Source organism: Apteryx rowi, unplaced genomic scaffold, assembly GCF_003343035.1.
Source record: "Apteryx rowi isolate R43461 unplaced genomic scaffold, aptRow1 scaffold_4, whole genome shotgun sequence".
NCBI lineage: Eukaryota > Metazoa > Chordata > Aves > Apterygiformes > Apterygidae > Apteryx > Apteryx rowi.
This window is the reverse complement of record NW_020450529.1, coordinates 9,871,310-9,891,316: the sequence shown is the minus strand read 5'-3', so window position 1 is coordinate 9,891,316 and position 20,007 is coordinate 9,871,310. Positions and strand designations below refer to the sequence as shown.

Sequence of the window (20,007 nt, the reverse complement as noted above, 5' to 3'; positions counted from 1 at the left end):
CGCCCCCCGCGGTGACTCGGCAGCGCCGCCGCTGTGGGTCATGCTCAGGCATGTCGCGCCGCGGCCGGCGGAGGAGCTAAGCCCCGACTTGCCTTCCCTTGGCAGCGCTATATAAGGGGCGGCCCGGCGCGGCCCAGCTACTCGCCGCCGGAGCCCGGCGTGTGGGTAGAACGAGGCCACGCAGGTGAGTGGGGCCCCGCCGCGGTGGCGGCCGCGCTGCGGGGCGGCGGAGCGCGGCGCCTTCCCGTGCGCGCTGCCGGGCGCCGCGACCGCCCCTCGGTGCCTCTGCGCGAGGGGAAGCCCGGGGTGTGTCGCTGCGTTACATGTTTCGGGTCGCTTTCCCCTTAACTGCAGGCAAATGTGCAATACCAAGATGTCCTCCCTGACGGACGCCTCTTCTGTCACCGCTTCGGAGCAAGAGGCACTGGTCAGTAGCTCTGTTCGACGCGCGAGGTTTTCCTGCTTTTTGCAGAGTTTTTATCTGCTAATTAAGAGGGGCTGCTTTGCTCAGGGAGCGGTGGTTAGAGAAAAGCCAGGAAGCCCGGTGAAGATGCGCTCTCTTTGGTCCTGTAATTGTGAAGTAAATCTTTCTCATTCGTGGGTGAGAGTTGAGGGTGGCGGTTTAGGTCCGAACTCTGTTTCCTGGAGAACTTTGATGTTCAGGTTACTTTCTTCTAATTAAAAGGGCTTCATAGTCAGATCTGATCCTGCTAAATGCTTCGTGGTAGAAAATGTAACAGGTGTCATAACTGAAGAGTTGTGGAAGCTCTCCTTTGGGCAAAACATACATTGCTTGCTTGCCATTATAACTGTAGATTTTTGAATTTGGCATTTTCACTTTCTGCTGTCTTGGAATTTGTAAGCAAATTGTAGTAAGAGTCTTCATTTCTATTTAAGGCTTTACACATCCAGGCTTTCCATGATAAAGCGATGGTTATGCTGTGCTGACTTTGTACATAACATTTCCTTAGAATGGAATTGGCCTGTGTGTTATACCTGAGATGTAACAGTTTATTAAAAATGGCATGGTGTACAATGAGGATTTAACTTAATTGCTTTTTGTAGAAGGGTAAGCTTAAAAGTGTAAACTGATAGCAGAGCTTTCAAAAAGCCCAATTGCAGAATAGTAGACTGTGGCTCAAAAAAAATTTTTTTTTAATATATTTTTAAAGTCATCCTAATGTGATGCTATGATATGCAGTCAGGTCTGTGTAGAAGAACTTCCTGCTTGCAGGAGTTGGGGAGCGAGGGCTTGGGAGTAAAAGAATCTTAGCCCATGCATCTAGTGTGGAATCAGACATCTGAAACTATGACTTGCCTTACTATGTTAAGCTGCCTTTGTTACTTTATTAAGCTAGTGTTTGTTTCCTTTATGAAACTGCAGTATATCCTCCATTCTCTAAATAGTTCTAGCATTTAGAAAGGGTGAATAGACATGTATCATTGTTCAAATACGTTTTAGTTTTTTTCCTTATGTGCGATTCTTGCAACTAATTACTTGTTAATGCAGTGTTAATAAAGACTTTATGCTGGTTTTAGCAGATATTTGAAATGGAATGTAGGGAAGTCCTCCTCTCCCCTTAGGTATTTATTCTTTGCCTCATGATATTTTATTCAGGCTTTCTTGCAAAATGTTTTTGTAATAGGCTCTTTTTCTTATTTTAGAGAATGTGTTTAAACATTAGCCTGTTCTTAGAATATTCTTGATGTTGGTAAAGTGTTAGGACTAGAATCTACTGTGCTGGGAACTCTCAGACAATGGCTACACAGGCATTTTCTTGGCAGTAGTGCCAGTCCCTACAGCTTGTCCTTGTCTCCTGCATTACACTAGCACAGCTGTTTGTAGAGCAGTGCAGTGAATGGGACCAGGACACTGCTCTGTCCAGGAGAAAAAAGAGGGGGAAGGTAATTCTTAAACTGTTCTGTCCTCTATCTTGGAAATTGTTCATAGAATGGCCACAGAAATAACTCTGCTGGCACAGCGCCTGGGGAGGGAGGGCAGGGTATTGTAAAGGTAGGAGTGATTGAAAGTTGGTGGAAAGGGCAAGGGCTGCTTATCCCCACAAAGAAAAGCCTAAAGAAGTAAAGCAACCCGTCTGACAAATGTAAACTGCAGCCTCAAACTGTCATGGGAAGAGAATAGGGAAGAGATGGACAAGAGATGGCTCTGCTTTGTCCATTGCACTCTGGACCTCACAGGTAGCCCCAAGGTCCATCTGCCTTCCTGCCTCCTCTCTGGAGTCACTGTAGTGACTAAAGGAGTGAAGCTGAATTCTCCAGGGCCCAGCCCTGTTCCAGTGGATCAGCAAAAGAATCTTGTAGCTCAAGTCAAGGAATCTGTATGTACCACAGAAAGATCAGGGTTTGGGCTAGGATGTACACTGTATGAGAAACTTAGTAAGATTGGGTTTGTGATATTTTCTTTTTAATTTCTAACTTTGCAAAGTCAGAAGCTTGGATGTGGATAGGTTTTCATGGAGTTGTTGTGTTTGTATATCAGATAAATAACAGAAGGAAGAAACTCATCTGTATAAATAATACTGTATTTATTGAATAACTGCAGCAGACTCTTCTTCCCACCACAGGTTAAACCAAAACCATTATTGCTGAAGTTGTTGAAGTTAGCTGGCGCAGAAAAGGACACTTTTACTATGAAGGAGGTGAGAACTTTTAATCAGCAAAGATAGATTACAGTAAATGCAGATGGATTCTTCTTTTGTTCTGGGTGAATCCGAGGGAGTAGTTCACAGCTTGAGTAGAAAGTACTGAGACAGGACGTTGTTTTTAGTTGTCCTGCTGACTTGTTAGATTGCCTTGAGCAAGTTTCTCAAACTCTAGACTGCAATTTCTGGCTGTCTAGAACAGCAGAGTACTTGGTGAACCATAGATGAAAATTGCAACTCAGAGGGATTTTCAGACAATCAGTATGAGAAGAGCAAATGTGTCAATGAATTTAATGTCTTTTCTTGTACACTTAAACTTGTAACAGCAAAGCATATGTATTTAATATCTATTTGATTTATTTTACAGGTAATATTCTATCTTGGCCAATATATTATGTCTAAACAATTATATGATGAAAAACAGCAGCATATTGTGCATTGTGCAAATGATCTCCTTGGGGATTTATTTGGAGTACCAAGCTTTTCAGTAAAAGAACACAGGTAAAATGGCATGCTTTTCTGAAAGTCTGATTGTGAACTAATGTAGAACATAATGATTATGTATGGCATTTTTTAGTTCTCTATGCCTTGCAAGATGTTTAGCTCTCTTTTATAGTTAATCACCTGGTCTGGTCTTTTTCTCTTTTTTTTCCTATCTCTTTTCTGGTTTCTTTTTTTTTTAATTGGAAACTTACTGAACCGATGTTTGTGTTCATAACCAACAAATTTCAGATGATCTGCAAGCTTGAAAGGAGTACAGTAACCGCAGGCACTGAGTTTTGAGAAGAGAATTTTCCCTGTTTCATTTGTAATGTAACAGCTACAAAGGGATTGCAGAAACATGTAAGATTGGACTCCTGACTTGACAATGTGTATGAAGGAGACAATCTAGGTTTTAAAAGTTAACAGCAGAGAATAGTCATATTTACTTCCAGTATGTTCTCCTATCCAGTAATTGTGTGTCACTCCAGCACAAAGCTACAGTATTTTAGCCTTCCTTTTGAACAGGTTGCCTTGCTGTACTGCTTATATGCCTGGTCTTCTGAGCCTTAACATAAATCGTGGTTTAATGCAAGTTTGCTTGTCTACAAGACCTGTACGCATCATTTATAAAAATTCTAGCAAGAATAATTTTGAATCAGTGCTAGAGCTCAAAATCACTGCTGATTTGTTAAGAACTTCTTGTCAAATCATTTTAACAAGAGTTATGATCTTCTATTTCCTGGCTTTTGAAGTGAATTAAAAAAATAAAGCATTTTGAAATTTATTGAGGTGAATAAACTCTCTTCCCTTTCTTCAGAAAGGGAGAAAGAGGGCTTTTTTGTTTGGGCTTTGTTTTTACAAGTGAAATAACGAAGCTGAAAAAACTTAAGCAAGACAGAAAAACTGTTTTCCGCATTCCTCGCAGAAATTAGCTTGCTTTTTGGGGCCATTTCTAATTATTAGACTAAAAATAATTAATTCTAACATGGACATCTTTATAGGTATATGTGCAGAGTACATATGAACTGTACAGTAACTAACTTGCAACATCTCTTTTTTATCCCCATCTAAGGAGAGTATATTCAATGATTTCCAGAAATCTGGTAGCAATCAATCAGCAAGGTAAGCTAGTTTTGGAGGGCCTTTTCTGTGGGGGGTGTAGAAATAGGGAAGATACAGATGCCTACGATAATGCATCTTGTGTGTAATGGTCAGATAACATCTGTCTCTCCATGATGAGATATTTGAGTTTACACAGCACTGCCCAGAGTGACTGCAAGTAAAAGCAAATCAAACCAACCACTGTTTTTTTTCTGGAAATAAAATTGAATCTGAACTGCATTTGGGTAATTTTGTGGGACATAAACCAGAGCAGGCATAGTCAGAACTGAACACTAATGGGACTGAATTCAAAAATTTAATTGACTGCTTGTTTTTCTTACAAATCAAATTTTTTATGATCTTGAAGGGTTTAGGACCAAAAATGAGCTTCTTGAGCTTGTGCCAACAGTGAAGTCAGGGTAAACCTTTGATTTTTTTTTTCTAGTGTGTTTTTGTTTTTGTTTTGTTTTAGTGTTCTGTTTTCATGTTCAAAACTGAATGTGGAATACATTTAGAACAGGTCGTAAGCTCAGCTACATTAGCTAAATTGAGTCCTTTTTAAAAAGCCTGTATACTTAAAAAAAAAAAAAAAAAAAAAAAAAAAATTGTAACTCCATGGATAGACACTCCATAAATGGAGAATTGTTACACACATTCTTTTCTGGAGTATAAAAATGCTCAATATAGCTGTAATTTGGGGGTAATTTTGTGAGTTTCCTTCTAAATCCATATTAAGACACCCTTTGTTTATGATGATTCTTGAAGGTAAGTGCTCAAATACTCAATGGGGAAGACACTGTCTTTATTGGCCCCTACTGTTATGTTTGCAATACTTAAACTAGCTCTGACTATTTTGGGGAGGGGAAGATAATTGGTTACTTCTGGATCCATGCAGGCAGTAAGTCAACAAAAGCCAATTTTTCTTCCACTATTTAATATATTTTTAAATCAGTGTTCCCATAAAGATGATAGCTAGTAAAATACACTTTGGAGAGGAGGAAGTGTAAAAATATTTCCTACCTACATTCTTTCATGCCTGCAGAACCCTAGCTAATGCATATCCTTCATCTGTAGGCATTTATAATATAATTCTGACCTACTTTGCAGTTGGGATTTCTTCTTCCTCCCTCCTTTTCCATTTTTATAATGTTACAGGTAAAGTATTGGACATACCTGAAAAGCAAAGGAGTGGAGTTGTTTTTTCAGTTGTTTAAAAAAATGTATGGATTGTAAGTTCTGATTAGAACTTACTTTGTAAATAGTGTGCAGTTAACTTATCTCCCTTGCTTTTACTATAGTTTTTTTTTAACCTGAGATTACCTTTTTCTGCTGTATTGTAATATGGTTTTGGATTTTTTTTTCAGTCTCAACACTTGTTGACACACCTGAGGATGACGCCAGATTTCAGCTTGAAACAGAAAATGTTTTAAAGGTAATCTTTCAATTTGATATATTCTCAGATGTAAAATCAGTTAAGTTGCACACTCTAGTCTCAATGGTTTAGATGCAGTTAGAGTAATTCTAATCTTTTATATTCATGCTTATGCTTATGCAGTATTTCTGTTAATCAGGAATCCATGCAAGAGTTAGAAGAGAAGCAGACTTCACCAAACTTGACTTCCCGACCAACTACATCTTCTAGGAGGAGAACACACAGTGAATCTGGTATGTGCAGATTTATGATACAGAGCTTTCAATAGCATGTTCACTTAGGGAAAAAAAAATCTGTTGCCTTGCTGATTTTGAAAGATGGTGACAAATACTATTGCTGTTTCTCTGCTTATCTTAAAGAAAATGTTCAATCTAATAGAAATACAGGATTCTTTGCATTGCTCCAGTATTGTCTTACAGTTCAGATCTCTAGAACTATTAGTAAGGTGATAGAAGAACCTGTTCCACAGATCTGTTCAAGTTCTGCTGATGTGAACAAGTTTCAGTTGTGTCACTTCATGATGAGAACGCTTTCGTTTATGAATAGACTGATATAATCAAATTCATTTCAGTTCCCTCTGAGACCACAAGATTTAAAAATTTTGTTGCTCTCTAAAAGAAGTTTGCATTGGATTTTTAGTTGGTTACACAGAAGTGAAAGGTGTTATGTTTAATTTCATTGGATAATTTTGGATGTATTTGGGATCCTGACAATCCTTAAGCACTTACTTTAAAAAAAAAAAAAAAAAAGTCTGGCCACTTCTTACTTCTCTCCACCTTCTCTTTGCTGTGGTTAATTAATTATTATTGATAAGTGTATTTTCAAAATGTGGAGTGTTTATTCTGATAATTAACAAATAAGCTGGTCTGCATAAACCTGTATAACTTTAAATTTCTCAATGCAAGTGTTCTCTGCATTCCAACTTACCTATTACTTTGCAATTTCTCACATCAGTTTGTTTCATTGCTTGCTTTATTAGCTCATGACTTGATACCTGTAATCACCTGGGCAATGATGAGATCTTTCTTTTTCTTAAGTCGTTTGGGAACACTTTTCAGTTCCTCAGTTTTTGTCTAGTATTTTTTTGTATTCATCATGGGTCGTTGTTATATTAGCCAGCCCAAAAAACTGTACTGCATTGCTAAGCGGTTTGCACTAGATTAAAAGAATATTTTAATGTTGTAACTAAAACTGATGAAAGGATGGAAATTCACAGTTAAACATCATAACCTGTAATATTTAGGCATGACCCAGAGCACATGAGGTCCTGTGTTGTGCTTACTTATTGTAGGTTTGATTATTAACTCTGTCTTTGCATCCGTTTATTAGTTTGTTACAACCTTAAAAGTTCTTTTAATGTAGTGTTTTTATATACACTTTTTTTCTAATTTATAGGAAATCTTCCTTTTAAACCACTATTCTTGTTAAATTGGGATGGTAGCGGCTCCTTTGGAGCCGCTTATATAGTGTATAGAAACCTTGTGGTGATACATTATCAGTACAGCATGGAGCCATGACATCTTAATGAGGACAACGATGGACAGGAGCAACCGTTGGGCCTGGGGGCACCAAATTTGGTGGGGCTCTCAGGGCGGAAAAAGAAAAGAGAGGGGCTGAGCCAAGAAGCACCAAGGGAAAGTAAGAGAAGTCTCAAAGTATGTACAAGTGTTTTGTTCTCTTTTCTTTTGCAATGAAAGATTCAAGACTTGGAGACTCATGGATTGTCAGGATGTATTTTTACAAGACAAGGGAGAAGTTGGGCAATAGAGGGTGTGTGCAAAAGGCACCTGTAGGGGGCAGCAGGCTCTTACCAAAAGTCTGTTGAACCAATTTGTCAGTCCTCTTTGGAAATTTTCACTCCACTGCACTTATGTACTGACTTTGCAATGCTTTTTAAATAAACTTATTTCTTATCAAACTCTGTAAATACCAGTGGAGCTGAATTTTGACTTTTTTACCCCTAAAATGCTGTCCCCCTACTCCTTCTTATGCTGCAAAACAGTGTTGTTTTAAAATGTGACATACTTAGAAAGCATTGCTTTTCTGCCTTTAAATTAAAATTGTTTAATATGCACAGCTCAAAGCAATGCTTCTGTAGTTAAATTTTTACACAGTATGTTAGTCCTGAAGATTTTCTTGCTAGAGTGTGGTCGAACTCATTCATGTAAGGATTTGTTAGAAAAATCCTTTTGAGTAAATACTATTACATGTATTGCAACTATTAACTGATAGATTTGTTGAAGTATCTGGAACTTGCACTTGAATTTATCTTGCCTGGCATGAGATCCTTTGTATGTGTTTGACCTGAGAGCTAGTTGCTCTTGTCTCCCTCCAAATTCTGGAAGGGGCTAACGAGCCCTCTGAAAGTACCTTTCTGTATACTGACTGCAGGGGGAGCTAGGACAATTAGGATCGAAACTGAATTTCTTAAAGTTAGGAGGGGTGTAACTTAAGTGCTTTGTGTGAAATGGAGTAAAAAGCACTTCCAGCTTTGCAATTACTGTATTTGCTAAATATGGAAGCTGCCATTTACAAGCTGTACTGATGGGACAAGCGGGGAGAACCAGATCCTGAAATACTGGTTTCTTGAATGTGTTCCACATTACTCATGTTTCTCAGTGTTACTGTGCCTTCTTAAAATTAGCTTTTGGTGCCTTTACTTTTTTCCATAAAATAATACTGAAGAACTATTTTTCTTGAACTCCTAAATAAGTAAATTACATTTTAAGCTGCTATAAAGAACAAGCAAAACTGCACACTGCATAGATGTTTTTGGATTAATAAAAATTCTTTAATATGCCCAGAAGAAAATTCTTCGGATGATCCGCATAGCGACAGAAGAAAACGACACAAGTCGGACAGCATTTCGTTGACGTTTGATGAAAGTCTCTCGTGGTGTGTAGTCAGTGGGCTGTGTCGTGAAAGAAGCAATAGCAGTGATTCAACAGATTCTCCTTCCATTCCTGTAAGTCAAAAAATGCTTTTTGTGGTACAGATTTTGCAGATACCACAACTGCAGATGTGCATCTTAGAACCTTGTATTAGTAACTGAAACCAGCAGTGCCTTTAGTGGCGTCTGAGAATTGGGGCTGGGGAAAGAGAAGGGACTGAAAGAGAAGTTGGTGTATGTGTGTGGAGTAAGGTCTTTCATGGATTTTTTTTGACAAAACTCAATATGAAATATGAGCTCTGAATATTCATGGAGAAAGACAGGCAAATAGAGTCTTATTTCTTGGTGCAGTATTAAAAAAGCGCAAAATCTATTTTGTATTTTAAAATAAGTACTTTCTTAGATTGACAAAAGAAGAAAAGTAGTCATAGGCAATCTATAACTTAGAACAATATCTAGTTCTGGACAAGTGGTAGTTATAGTACAACTTTGATAACTGTACATAGTAGTGCCCTGATGGTATGCTGTATTTGTTTGCGTAGCCCTTACTGACTTTTTTTATTGTTTTCAGCAAACACTGAGACAGATTATCTGTGGTTAGGCTAAGTAATGAAAAGCTAAATTAATTGTATTCTTAGTCAAATAACAGTATTTTGAATTGACAGAACTAATATTTTAACTTCACTTTTTGCTATTTGATAACTGTTTAACCACTGTCTCAAATTAAAGAAGAACATGAAAGTTAAAAAGACAAGTAGATGAGAATAGAGAATTTAATGACATAGAGCTAAAAGACAGCATCTTCTCTCAAAAAGCATAAGATGACATGCAAGAACTTTTGTGAAATAGAAGAAGCAGTCTTTAAGCTGAATATAGGTTGACTGCTGCTTCTATCACAAAACTGACAAGCTTTCAGATCTAAAAGCTTTAATTATTTTTACCCAGGTATAATCAGTTTGTCTCATAAAAGATGTTCCATCTAACAGCAGCTCTTTTCATTTCTTCCATAGCTAATTAAACTGTATAGTTCAGTTTTATCTTATTAAGAGCGATCTTAATAGAAATGGTTATATAGGTATGGACTAGTGAGGCTGAATGTATATTTTCTTTCTCTTTTTTCAGGATCTTGATGCCAGTTCACTAAGTGAAAACTCTGACTGGTTTGACCACAGTTCTGTTTCAGACCAGTTCAGTGTAGAGTTTGAAGTTGAGTCTATTTATTCAGAAGACTATAGCCATAATGAAGAAGGACAGGAGCTCACAGATGAAGATGATGAGGTATATATTTGCCTTTTATGATTGGTGGGTGAGAAGGGGAAGGAAAATTACATGAATACTTCGTGTTGAGATTCTGACAAATAGAAGCAGTAATTCTTCAGACTTATTTCAGGACTGCATATGCTATATAACAAACTGCACCCAGTCATTTATTATATCAAGTTACGTGCCTGTGCAGTTGGGCCACAATTACACACCCATCAGTCCTGTATCCAGAACTGTGCTGAGGCATTCTGCAGGTTTTGAGACAGACCCTGGTAGCCCGGAGATGTCTGTCTGTCTTAAACGTCACTCCTTAGCAGCTGGAGTCAGGAGCGTTATGTATGCTTGAGTCTAATCTTACATTTTTAATTACAGAAGTATTCATTTGGAACATACGTTGAGCTTAACTCTGGACACTGAATGAGAACTTTCCTAGTAACTCTTTGCAGAGGGATACTTCTAAATTACTTGTCTCCATGAATCTAAATGTTTTATAGAGATATGCTGAAATACAATTTTAGAAATTTCCATTAGGAGACAACAACATATTAAAATTGTAGTTCCCATCTTTTCAAGAGATTTAGGCGCCTGTAATGTCAGGAATGAAGTGGGAAATTATTTTTTCTGTATTAGTTTTCTGCTGTTTCAGTGAGCTGTATTAGCTTACAGCAAGATGAGGTAAGCACCAAAGTCAGAATCGGTCAGGGACATATATGATCATGATACTTGGGAGTGGAGGAATGGAACTGGCTATGCTGATTTACAGTGGCTTAGAGTGCCGCAGAGCTGCACCCTGAGATAAGACAGAGATTTGGAGGGGGAGAGGATTGAGGGTTTGGTTTTGTTTCCTTAACAGTAGTGTTAAAAGAGAGTGTTTTCTTACTGCTACATTTCTCTCTTACAGTTGACATGAACTGTATGAGAAAGTTGTCCCTTTTATCTGTCTCATCTGTGTTTGTCAAACTGTGCGTCCCAAGTGTGAACAGAAATTTTTTCCAAACCTAGCTATCAGATTTTATCAGGAGTTACTTTCTAGCCTTTATTAATATCAAACTTACTACATTTAATTAAAAGTGGTTATCAAAAAACAGGTTTTATAAAATGAATGCCAAAAAAGAGTGCTTCAGAGCTTTCAGTGCCTTTTTTTTTTTAATCAGGTATATCAGTTGACTATTTATCAAGATGAAGAAAGTGATGCTGATTCATTCGACGAAGATCCAGAGATTTCTCTCGCTGTGAGTAAATCCTTGATTTGCAAAGCATTGTAAATTGGGTGAATGGACAGAGCAGGTCAAGGCTTATAGGTGAAGTCTGTGGTTACCCATGATTTTTAAATCTTTAATTAGCTTTTTCTTGCATGCTTGAAGATTCCAAGCTAGTATTTTGATTACCAACATGTGAGTATTAAGGAACGTGAATATTAAAAAAAAAAAAAAAAAAAAAAGTTTTAAAATAAGTTTCCTAATTCATTTTAGAAAAACTAACTTAAAGTTTCACTGGCTTAGTGGAAGAAAACTATTTAGAGCCTAAGGCTGACTTTTTGTGCAAAATGCAGAGGAAATATTGTTTAAAATATTGTGTATATTTAAAAAGCTTTCATTATAAATCAGAGTATCTCATTTTATTGTCCATCCTGAATGAAGGAATCAGTAGTATAGAGATGTGAAGGCAAACCTTTCAGAAGTTGCATTTTCAGAACAGTATTGTAAAATTAGTAGGTTTTGAGGCATTTTTAATTTTGTGCGACAGTTCTTGATTGTGGGAAGAACTGCAGGCTTATGGTATTTGGAGCAAAATATGTAGACAGCTATAAATAAAATATACCCTCACCCCAGTTTAAAATAAGTTATTTTGTGTCTTGAAGGGTAGCTGGGGTCTTTTTAAATGTAATGTTGAATATTTTTAAAAGTTTCTCTAGAATTAAAAAGCATTGTATATTTTAATTGTTGCTTTTCACTGTTGAAGCTTGAATAAAGCTGTTGTGCAAAACTATTTGAAATGTTCCAGTCCCTTGATGCTCTGCGGGACTCCTCTGTGTGGAGACAGGGCCAGACACCATTTGAAAACATAGCGCTCCTTATGTGTGGAAAAATATATCTGTCCATTATTTTTAGGATTTAAAATTGGTGTCTTAAGCTTTTGATGCTGCTGATGCTATTCAGGACTCAAACCAAAAAATGCTTCAAGCCTTCCAAATAAGGGATTTTGTTCTTTTTTTCTCTACAGAATGCATTAATTCTAAGGAGGATCTTTTTCCATATTAAAAGAAAAAAAAGGCATTTTTTAATGGGATAGAGGGTCTCTTTTCATTGCAGCCTATGGAGTAAGCTCCGAGACAGTGACATGACTCTCTTTAAAATGGCTGATGTTTTCTACTCTGTGTCATACTGCTGTCTCAGAGTGCCCTCACCCGGCCATTTGGCAGACCAACATCCTCCTGGCCATTTCCACTGGAAATAAACATGCACCGAGCAGCAACAGCTGAGCATCCCCCGGTTTAGAGGCTGTTCCTCCAGTCGGGGTGTTGCTAGTCATTTGCAAAACAGTTCTCATTCATAAGCTCATAACTGAAAATAATGGAAATGGTAGCCCTTTTGCCAGAAAAGTTCTTCATGAGGTTCTCCGAAGACTTCTGTGGTCTAGTTTCTTCAGTTTTGGCTAAGAAATAATTAAAAAAAAAAAAGTCTCTACCTCTATTTTTATTTCACGTCTACTGCAAGAAGGAAGAAAATTAGAGTCTTTTAAAAATTAGACTGTTCTATTCCAGAATCACAAACTGGGATCAAACACTGAATGGGATTTTTAAGCTATAAACAAGTTGATAGCTCAAGATGACTTATTATTTTGGCAGTAATAAATTCTTTGTAATCTCTAAATATTTCAATTGTAAGAGTTCCAAGTAGCTTAACTGTTTCAACCTTTAATTCACTAAAGGATTATTGGAAGTGTGCTGAATGTAGTGAAATGAATCCTCCACTTCCACGACATTGCCACAGATGCTGGGCCCTTCGTGAGGACTGGCTGCCGGATGAAAAGAGTGATAAATCAGAAAAAAGCAAATTAGAAAGTTCTTTGCACCTGGAGTCTGAAGAAGGTTTTGATGTTCCTGACTGTAAGAAAGTGAAAATGACTGAAGATAAAGAACCAGCTTTGGAGGAAAGTGATGATAAAGCAGTACAAATTTGCGAGTCCCAGGAGAGTGAAGAGTATTCTCAGCCATCTACATCTAGCAGCATGTTTTGTAGCAGCCAGGAGGACTTTAAGGAACCCGAGAAGAGAGAAGTGCAGGACAAAGAGGAAAGTAAGGAATCCAGTCTGCCTATCACCAGCATAGAGCCCTGTGTCATATGTCAAAGCAGACCTAAAAATGGCTGCATAGTACATGGCAAAACAGGACATCTTATGTCGTGTTTTACATGCGCAAGAAAACTTAAGAAGAGGAACAAACCCTGTCCAGTGTGCAGACAGCCCATACAGATGATTGTGCTAACCTACTTTAGTTAGAAGGATGTTGAGCGGAAAGCAGCAAAAGGAACTTCATAGACTGGTACAGCAATTAAGAGAGTAAGAAACTATTTTTGTATACTTATTGGAATATTAATATTTTGGGTGTCTTTACATTTGATGTGGAAGGTGGTTGCTGAAATAAATATTGCACTGGAATTGATAGTTTAGCCTAATACTCATTAGCCAATTTGAAGACTTTAAATCCTTCTCAATAGAAATACCCATTTCCTGTAAATGGTCTGCCTTTCCAAGTGTTTATGTTGTAAACAGGTTAATAACATTTGAATTACTGGATTAAATACACACATTAAAAACAAATTTAGTGGTTTTGAGGGGAGATACATTTTTGAAGAGTTTGTTGATGGTGATTCCTCCTCTTAAGATAGAAGACTCTCTAGATTCCAGTATCTGTTGCTTGGTGAAGACACTGGGCAAAAATTAGAACTCTGAATAAGTCAGTAAAATAAATAAATAGAATCTCGTCTCCCTCGCTCCCAAAACTTAAATTCTTCCCAGTAGTCAAATTATGGGGAAACTCTTTTAGATACTTAAGATTATCAGGAAATGAGGGAAGATGTGATAGAAAATCATTTAAGGATTTGGAAATAGAATAGGAAACAGTGTCTTTTATTTTTATAACTTGCATTGTAAACTTCAGTGCTGTAGGAACGTGTCCTGAGAAGTCATTGACTTAAATTCAGTCTTACAGTTACCTCTTAAACATCCCAAGAAATAGGCTCTGAAAATATTTTGTGAGATTTGGTGGTCTGTGCTGTGCTGTGGATTATTTTAACAGTGTGTAAAACTTGAAACAGGCAAGGAAAATGAAGGATTGTCTATATAATAAGTTGCCCAAATTAGGCAATATTGGGGGAGATTTGTATTTTTTCTGCGGTGGTTTTTGACTTCAGCAGTATGTTATACAGCTTGAGCACTACATTCCCTTGAATAAAAAAAAAATCCACCTCTAGTTGCAGAAACAAATAAATTGTGTAGTTCTATTTCAGGTGGATATTTTTTAGGTTAAGTAGTCTTTCTTATTTATTTTTATCTGTATCACAAGAATTTTGAAAATCTGTTGCCAGGTGTTTGACTAATTTAAATATTCAAAGACCTTAATATGAAAATTTGTCACAACTTGATCTGACACTTACAGCTTTAACTCTTCTCACTGTACTTATCAAAAACTTTGTGAAACTTGTCTGTTCCTTTATTAGGAAGTTTACTAACTAAGTTCTGTGGTGCATTCATAGAAGGTAATGTGAGTATGTATTTGTATGCTAAAGTACCTTCAGGATGTGGTTAGATTAGATTTGAATTGTTTTTTAGATGGATAGTTTCTGCACCCGTGAGTTGTAATTTTTTTCCCCCTTTGGAAAACTAAATTTAAGAAAAGAATTGCACATTTTAGCAGGTTTTTAATTTTAGAGGTAGTCACTAGTAGTCTGTCCAGTAGGGAGAATGGCAGATTAGTAGCTTTTGAGTCAAGGGAGTTCCATGTATGGAGATGTAACCCAAATGCAGAAGTTGGGTGGTTTTTACCATCCTGCAAGCCTAGGTTAAGTAGCTTCCTTAAATTAAAACACTAGTATAAAACAGTTAATACCTGTGTACTAGTACAAAGACTTACTGTTATAACTGCTTTAGTGTCAGAACTGAAATAGTTATTCTAGTATAAAGTATCTGTAAATCAGGGGCAAAAACACCCTGAATATGAGGAAGTACCTAGGCAAATAACAAATAAAAGAAACTAAAAGCTGTACAATACAAACTTGTTAAACACTTGGTTATTTGCCTGCAGAGAAATTCCGTGATATGTAAAGACTGAATTACCTGGGTCTCTTTTTTTTTTTTTTCTCCATAGTTAAGCTTATTTTTGCAAAATACTACTAAAAGAAGATTCTGTTACCTCTGATGTTTAATTGTAATTCATTTTAACTAAACTTAACAAAATTTAAAACCCAATTGTAATTGTCTCTTCAAATTCTTACATGCAAATTTCTTGCTCTTTGCAATTTGTGATGTGACAGCAGATAGTTGGAAGTTCTTGAAGTTACAACTTAAAGGCTTTGGTCAACAGTAACCTTTCATGCTGGGTTTTGATAATCCTTTAGCCTGATATAGGAAAAATCCTTTAGGCTGTCACTGGTATGCATACTTTGGATATATTGGTCAAAAAACGTTGCATATAGCCTCACTGAATTGAAATTGTGATGAAAAATTTGCTAAAGCTTAAATAGGTTACAGCACTTCTGTGAAACTGTCCTGTTGCAGCAGGACAGATCTTTACATTTTCAGGCAGTGATGCTTCTCACAGATGGTTACTTGCCTTAATTCATGGCTGCTTCCTGTTTATTTTTCTTATGTTACTTGATAAAGTGTGGTGAAGCCTGCAAAGGCTCTTCCACTGCATCTACAGATCAGGACCAAACAGTGGTCATATCTTGCCTGGGACCTGTAGTTGAGAGAGAATTGAAAAGCTGTATGTTCAGGAAGAGCATTGATAAAATGCGGAGTGGGCTAAGGAAGTTTATCCATTACACTGTCTCTTATGCCTTAAGCTTTTTCAGTTTGATACCTTCTCTACAGTCACTGTAGTTGCTATGTAACTGCAGTCATGGGAGAGCAGCTGTTCTTACTTAGTTCCTATTGGAACAAATTTTAACATCCCACTCCTGGTGTCCTCTTACAACCCCTTAAGTTATCTTCATCATTAGAAACAAACAAAAAAACACTCGCAAGAAAGCATGTATGGTCAGCGTAGTGATTCTTGTTATTCACAGTTACTTAGCTTTGGAATTTCCTTTCAATAATATCTCCCACCAAAGCCTTCTGCCTTGGCAAAAGGTAAAAGGAGAGCATACAGCATAATGGATTTTCCCTTTTAGGATCTAAAAGTTTACTTCCTTAGCATTTCTTTTTCTGTGGGGAATAGCCATGGAAATACCCTCTACTCCATACAATATTGAGGAAATGGGAATTTAGGTTTCTGCATCCTTGGATAAACTAGTGCAGCAGACTGACTCTTTGTTCTGGATTGTGTTGTTTGGCTTATTAATTTTTAACACTTTCTAGTAAGGGTTAGATGGCTTTTTTCAAAACTTGCTTTACAAATGAGGAAGTGATGAGTAGTGTGACATCTAGCCCAGTTCCTGTGAAGAAGCCAGCAGGCAAATGAGAGCTGCTCTAGGTGCACAGGGGGTGTGCGTGCATCTGTCTGACGGAAGTGCTGAGGACCAGGACCCTGGTTCAGAGCAGGTGTTCAGGCACTTAATTGTAACAGATTGCAATTTTTGAATCTGGCTCTGTTAAGTCACTTTGACCTGCACTTGGACCTCTGTAAATGTAGACAGAAGAAATGCCGAAAGGATTAATGGCAACAAACCTTGTATTTATCACCCTGGGTTTTTTTGGATAGATAATTATCTGTCCTTGAGTAGTTGTCAAAATCAGCACAGAAGTTCACACTTATACTTAGAGAGCTCTCTTAGATTGTTATTTAATGCCAGAGACATTTTAATCTTTAATTTATTGCAGTTTGTACATACTCCTGTGCATACAGTTAGTGTTTTGAGCTTTAATTTATTGAATTAGTCTATTGGTACGTGTATATACATAAATGTGCGTACGTTGTAAATCACAGTTACAAGAAGAATATTTAAGCAATTGTAGCATTAAAAATAAAAAGGCAGATATATTGCAAACTAAGAGGGGCATAAGAAGATTTATGGCTTTTCTTTTTTTCCTTCTCTTAATACAACTAGTGAGTTATAACCATAGAAGATTTATTAAATGACAATAGAGATGGATGCTGATACAACATTAATGTTGTGAAAATATTTTGGTGCTGTTTTCTTTTGGAATGCTTTTGCATCTCCGAGTATAACTAAGAAGCTAACTTACTACTTCATTGCTCTAGTAACATTGTAAATCCTTATCTGGAAGCTGTGGTGACAAGAGGAGAGGATTCAAGTTTGATTTGTATTGGGTGATAATTTCTTTTGCCCTTGACTACGTGACCAAGAAGGTTAAAGGAATGGCAAGACATCAACAAAATTTGAAAGTATACAATTATTTTCAGTAATTGTCTTAGCCTGTTCCTTCATGCACTTCAGGCAGACAATATTCATATACAAATATTACCAAAAATTACAGTTATTCTCTTTTATAAAGTACAATAAAAATACTTGTTGATTAAATATGACTTTTTCACAATATAGATTTTTTTAATATTAAAATTCAACTCCTGAACCAAGAAAGCTAAGTGCAGAGTACTCAAGACAGAAGCCAAAATTACTTTGTTCCAGTATGTCTAACACTTCTCAAAAAGGCTAGAAATGTTGAATACTGAAATATTTGAGAATCTTTAATACTGAATCTTCACTTCAAATTTTCCAGTTTATAAAGTCTGCTGCTTTTATCCTTTAAAAATGTTGCACAGCTGAAGTGTAAGTAGCTGGATCACTGATTCTAGTTAATATTTCACTGCAAGGATTACATTTTTGTTGAACAGCACCTGTGGAATATTGCATATTAGTATCATTACACTGGAACAAGTATGTGCTGTATTGTATTCCACAAGAGGCTATGGCTGCCACATCAGTTAGCAGGTTGATTTAGAAAGGCTAAAAGTTTACATAGTTCTGTTGATGAAAGGTGTTGCATTTATTTCTGACCATTTTTTTTTGTTCCATTTTATCACTGAGTTCCATTTTTTTGTAAAAACTTGTTTAAATGTCACTGTCTCTTAAACTTCTGTCTGTTTGGTTATGAGGCCAAATGCAAAAGACTCAGATTTTTCCCCTTTAAGTCTAATATGAAGGAAAACCAATTCTCATTCTTGCAGAAAGCATCAACAGGAATAATTGTTTGTTTCAGAAAACCTTGTTATTACAGGAAGGAGATTAGAAAATTACTAGAAGCACAGTGAAAGTGAATAAACTGAAATGAATAAAAAGCAATTGTACAGGGGTGAAAAACTGTTTTCTTCCCTCTCAATCTAAAGTTGCTAAAGGGCATAACTTGAATATGCTCATAAGTTGAATTTTTAACTTTACTTAGCTTTTTAAACCAGTTAATTTACTCAGAGTGTTAATTTGCCTACATCTATGGTTGGGCAGCAGTTATCCCAGGAAGATAGGTGTTTTGTTGCACAACACAACGCTTTACTCAGCCCAAAAAGGGGTATTTGCTGTTTTGATGCTTTCCTATGTAGTGTGCATAAATGACTCCCAGAAAGGCATGATTCGTACCTGCTTTATCGGCTGCTCTCACCTGCTTATTCACAATACGAGCAGGTAGAGGCAGACTTTGTGGGGGGGGGGTTGCACATTGCGTAGCTGGTTGTACTCTTCAGTACGCTATTGTAGCTCGAAGCTCCACCAGGCCGGGAGTTCAGGAGAACAGCTTTCGCTGCTGGCAGGCATCTTGCTGGTCCTGGGACGGGGTTAACTACTGTCACGCAGTGAAGGTTCCCAGCATAATGTCTGAGTCTCGCTCTTATTTTTTGGAGTTACTTTGTAGTTTAAAGGTGTTGCAAAGTGTAAATAAAAAACAAAACAAAACAAAAACTAAGTATCTTAACAAAGGTCAGAACTTACTAAAAATGAAAAATTGTTGCTTTTAGCTGATGTATGCTTTTTTTTTTAATTAGTACAGGCACAACACAAACTTCAAGCAAATATATCTTTGAAGTATATATTGTACATGTAAAATTTGTTGGTTAAAATGCGTTAGCACCTCTTTTTTGTAAACATTGCTTTAAATTAAACAGCATGGCTTTAAAGGACAGTTCTTATTTTCACATTGAATTAATGGAAGTCAACATGATGGTTACATAAATCCTAAAATCAGATGGTTTTTCAGAGTCTTGCATTGTTTTCTGAGTATGCATTGTTGAATGATTATTAAACACTGTTTAATAATAAATTTAAATAACTATGCAATTTTGCCACTACATGTACACATACATGTATACACATACGCATACCTTCTAGACAGCCCTTACAGGTAAAGTAAAAATATCTACTCAAATTGCACAGAATATAGTTCCCTTTAAGAGAAGAATTCTCATGTGCATTGCATTTATGTCTTCTGGTTTTAAGTTTTTCCTTTTCTGAGGAAACTAAACATTGTTATGTTTAAAAGCTTTAAATAAAGATTCTTTTTATATAAACGCCTTGTTTTTATTTCTTTAAGTCAATGATTTCATTTTTGGAATTTCTGCTGCTTTACTCTCACAGTTTTTTAATTCTGTGAAACAACATGCAGGCTCTTCCTAACCTTACTCGTCCACTGTGTTCTCACAGCTTTCATGCTTTTGGGGGATTTTAAAGTGAAGTGAGCTGTAGATCCTTTTTGCTTTAAGTGACAGAATCGGAACCAAGTGTTAGTGGAGGTAGCAGTGGATAACTTTATTCCTCTGACTGGTGGACTATCCACAGCGCTTCGTAAGAGAACAAAAACTACAGACAATTCAAATGGGCAAGGTGCTATGATGAGGGCATCAGTCAAAAACAGCGTCTTGTTGTACATGCAGGCCTCATTCTGAACCTACATTTCTGTTTCAATTTTTGAACTACATTTTATTTACAATTTCATGTGCTGCACAGAATCTAGCAAACTGGCAGAATTGTGGCTAACGACCAATGTATATAGCCCAGTTAGTTAGT

At 36.8% G+C, this 20,007-nt stretch overlaps 1 protein-coding gene across 3 annotated transcripts; it reads left to right on the top strand.

Annotated features, from left to right (window-relative positions):
- The first annotated feature begins 23 nt into the window (after nt 1-23).
- MDM2 (MDM2 proto-oncogene) lies at nt 24-19,511 on the top strand. 3 transcript variants are annotated; one of them, XM_026074769.1, is made up of 12 exons: nt 48-121; nt 153-184; nt 355-427; nt 2,586-2,660; nt 3,031-3,164; nt 4,219-4,268; nt 5,612-5,679; nt 5,819-5,912; nt 8,484-8,644; nt 9,692-9,847; nt 10,987-11,064; nt 12,764-19,511. In XM_026074769.1, exons 3-12 carry the CDS (start codon nt 359-361, stop codon nt 13,331-13,333), a joined length of 1,455 nt encoding a protein of 484 aa, XP_025930554.1. In that variant the 5' UTR covers nt 48-121; nt 153-184; nt 355-358; the 3' UTR covers nt 13,334-19,511. The 3 variants fall into 3 exon arrangements, with proteins under 3 accessions (XP_025930555.1, XP_025930553.1, XP_025930554.1); XM_026074770.1 differs by having other exon boundaries at nt 24-184; nt 8,487-8,644; XM_026074768.1 differs by having other exon boundaries at nt 24-184.
- The last annotated feature ends 496 nt before the right edge of the window (nt 19,512-20,007 follow it).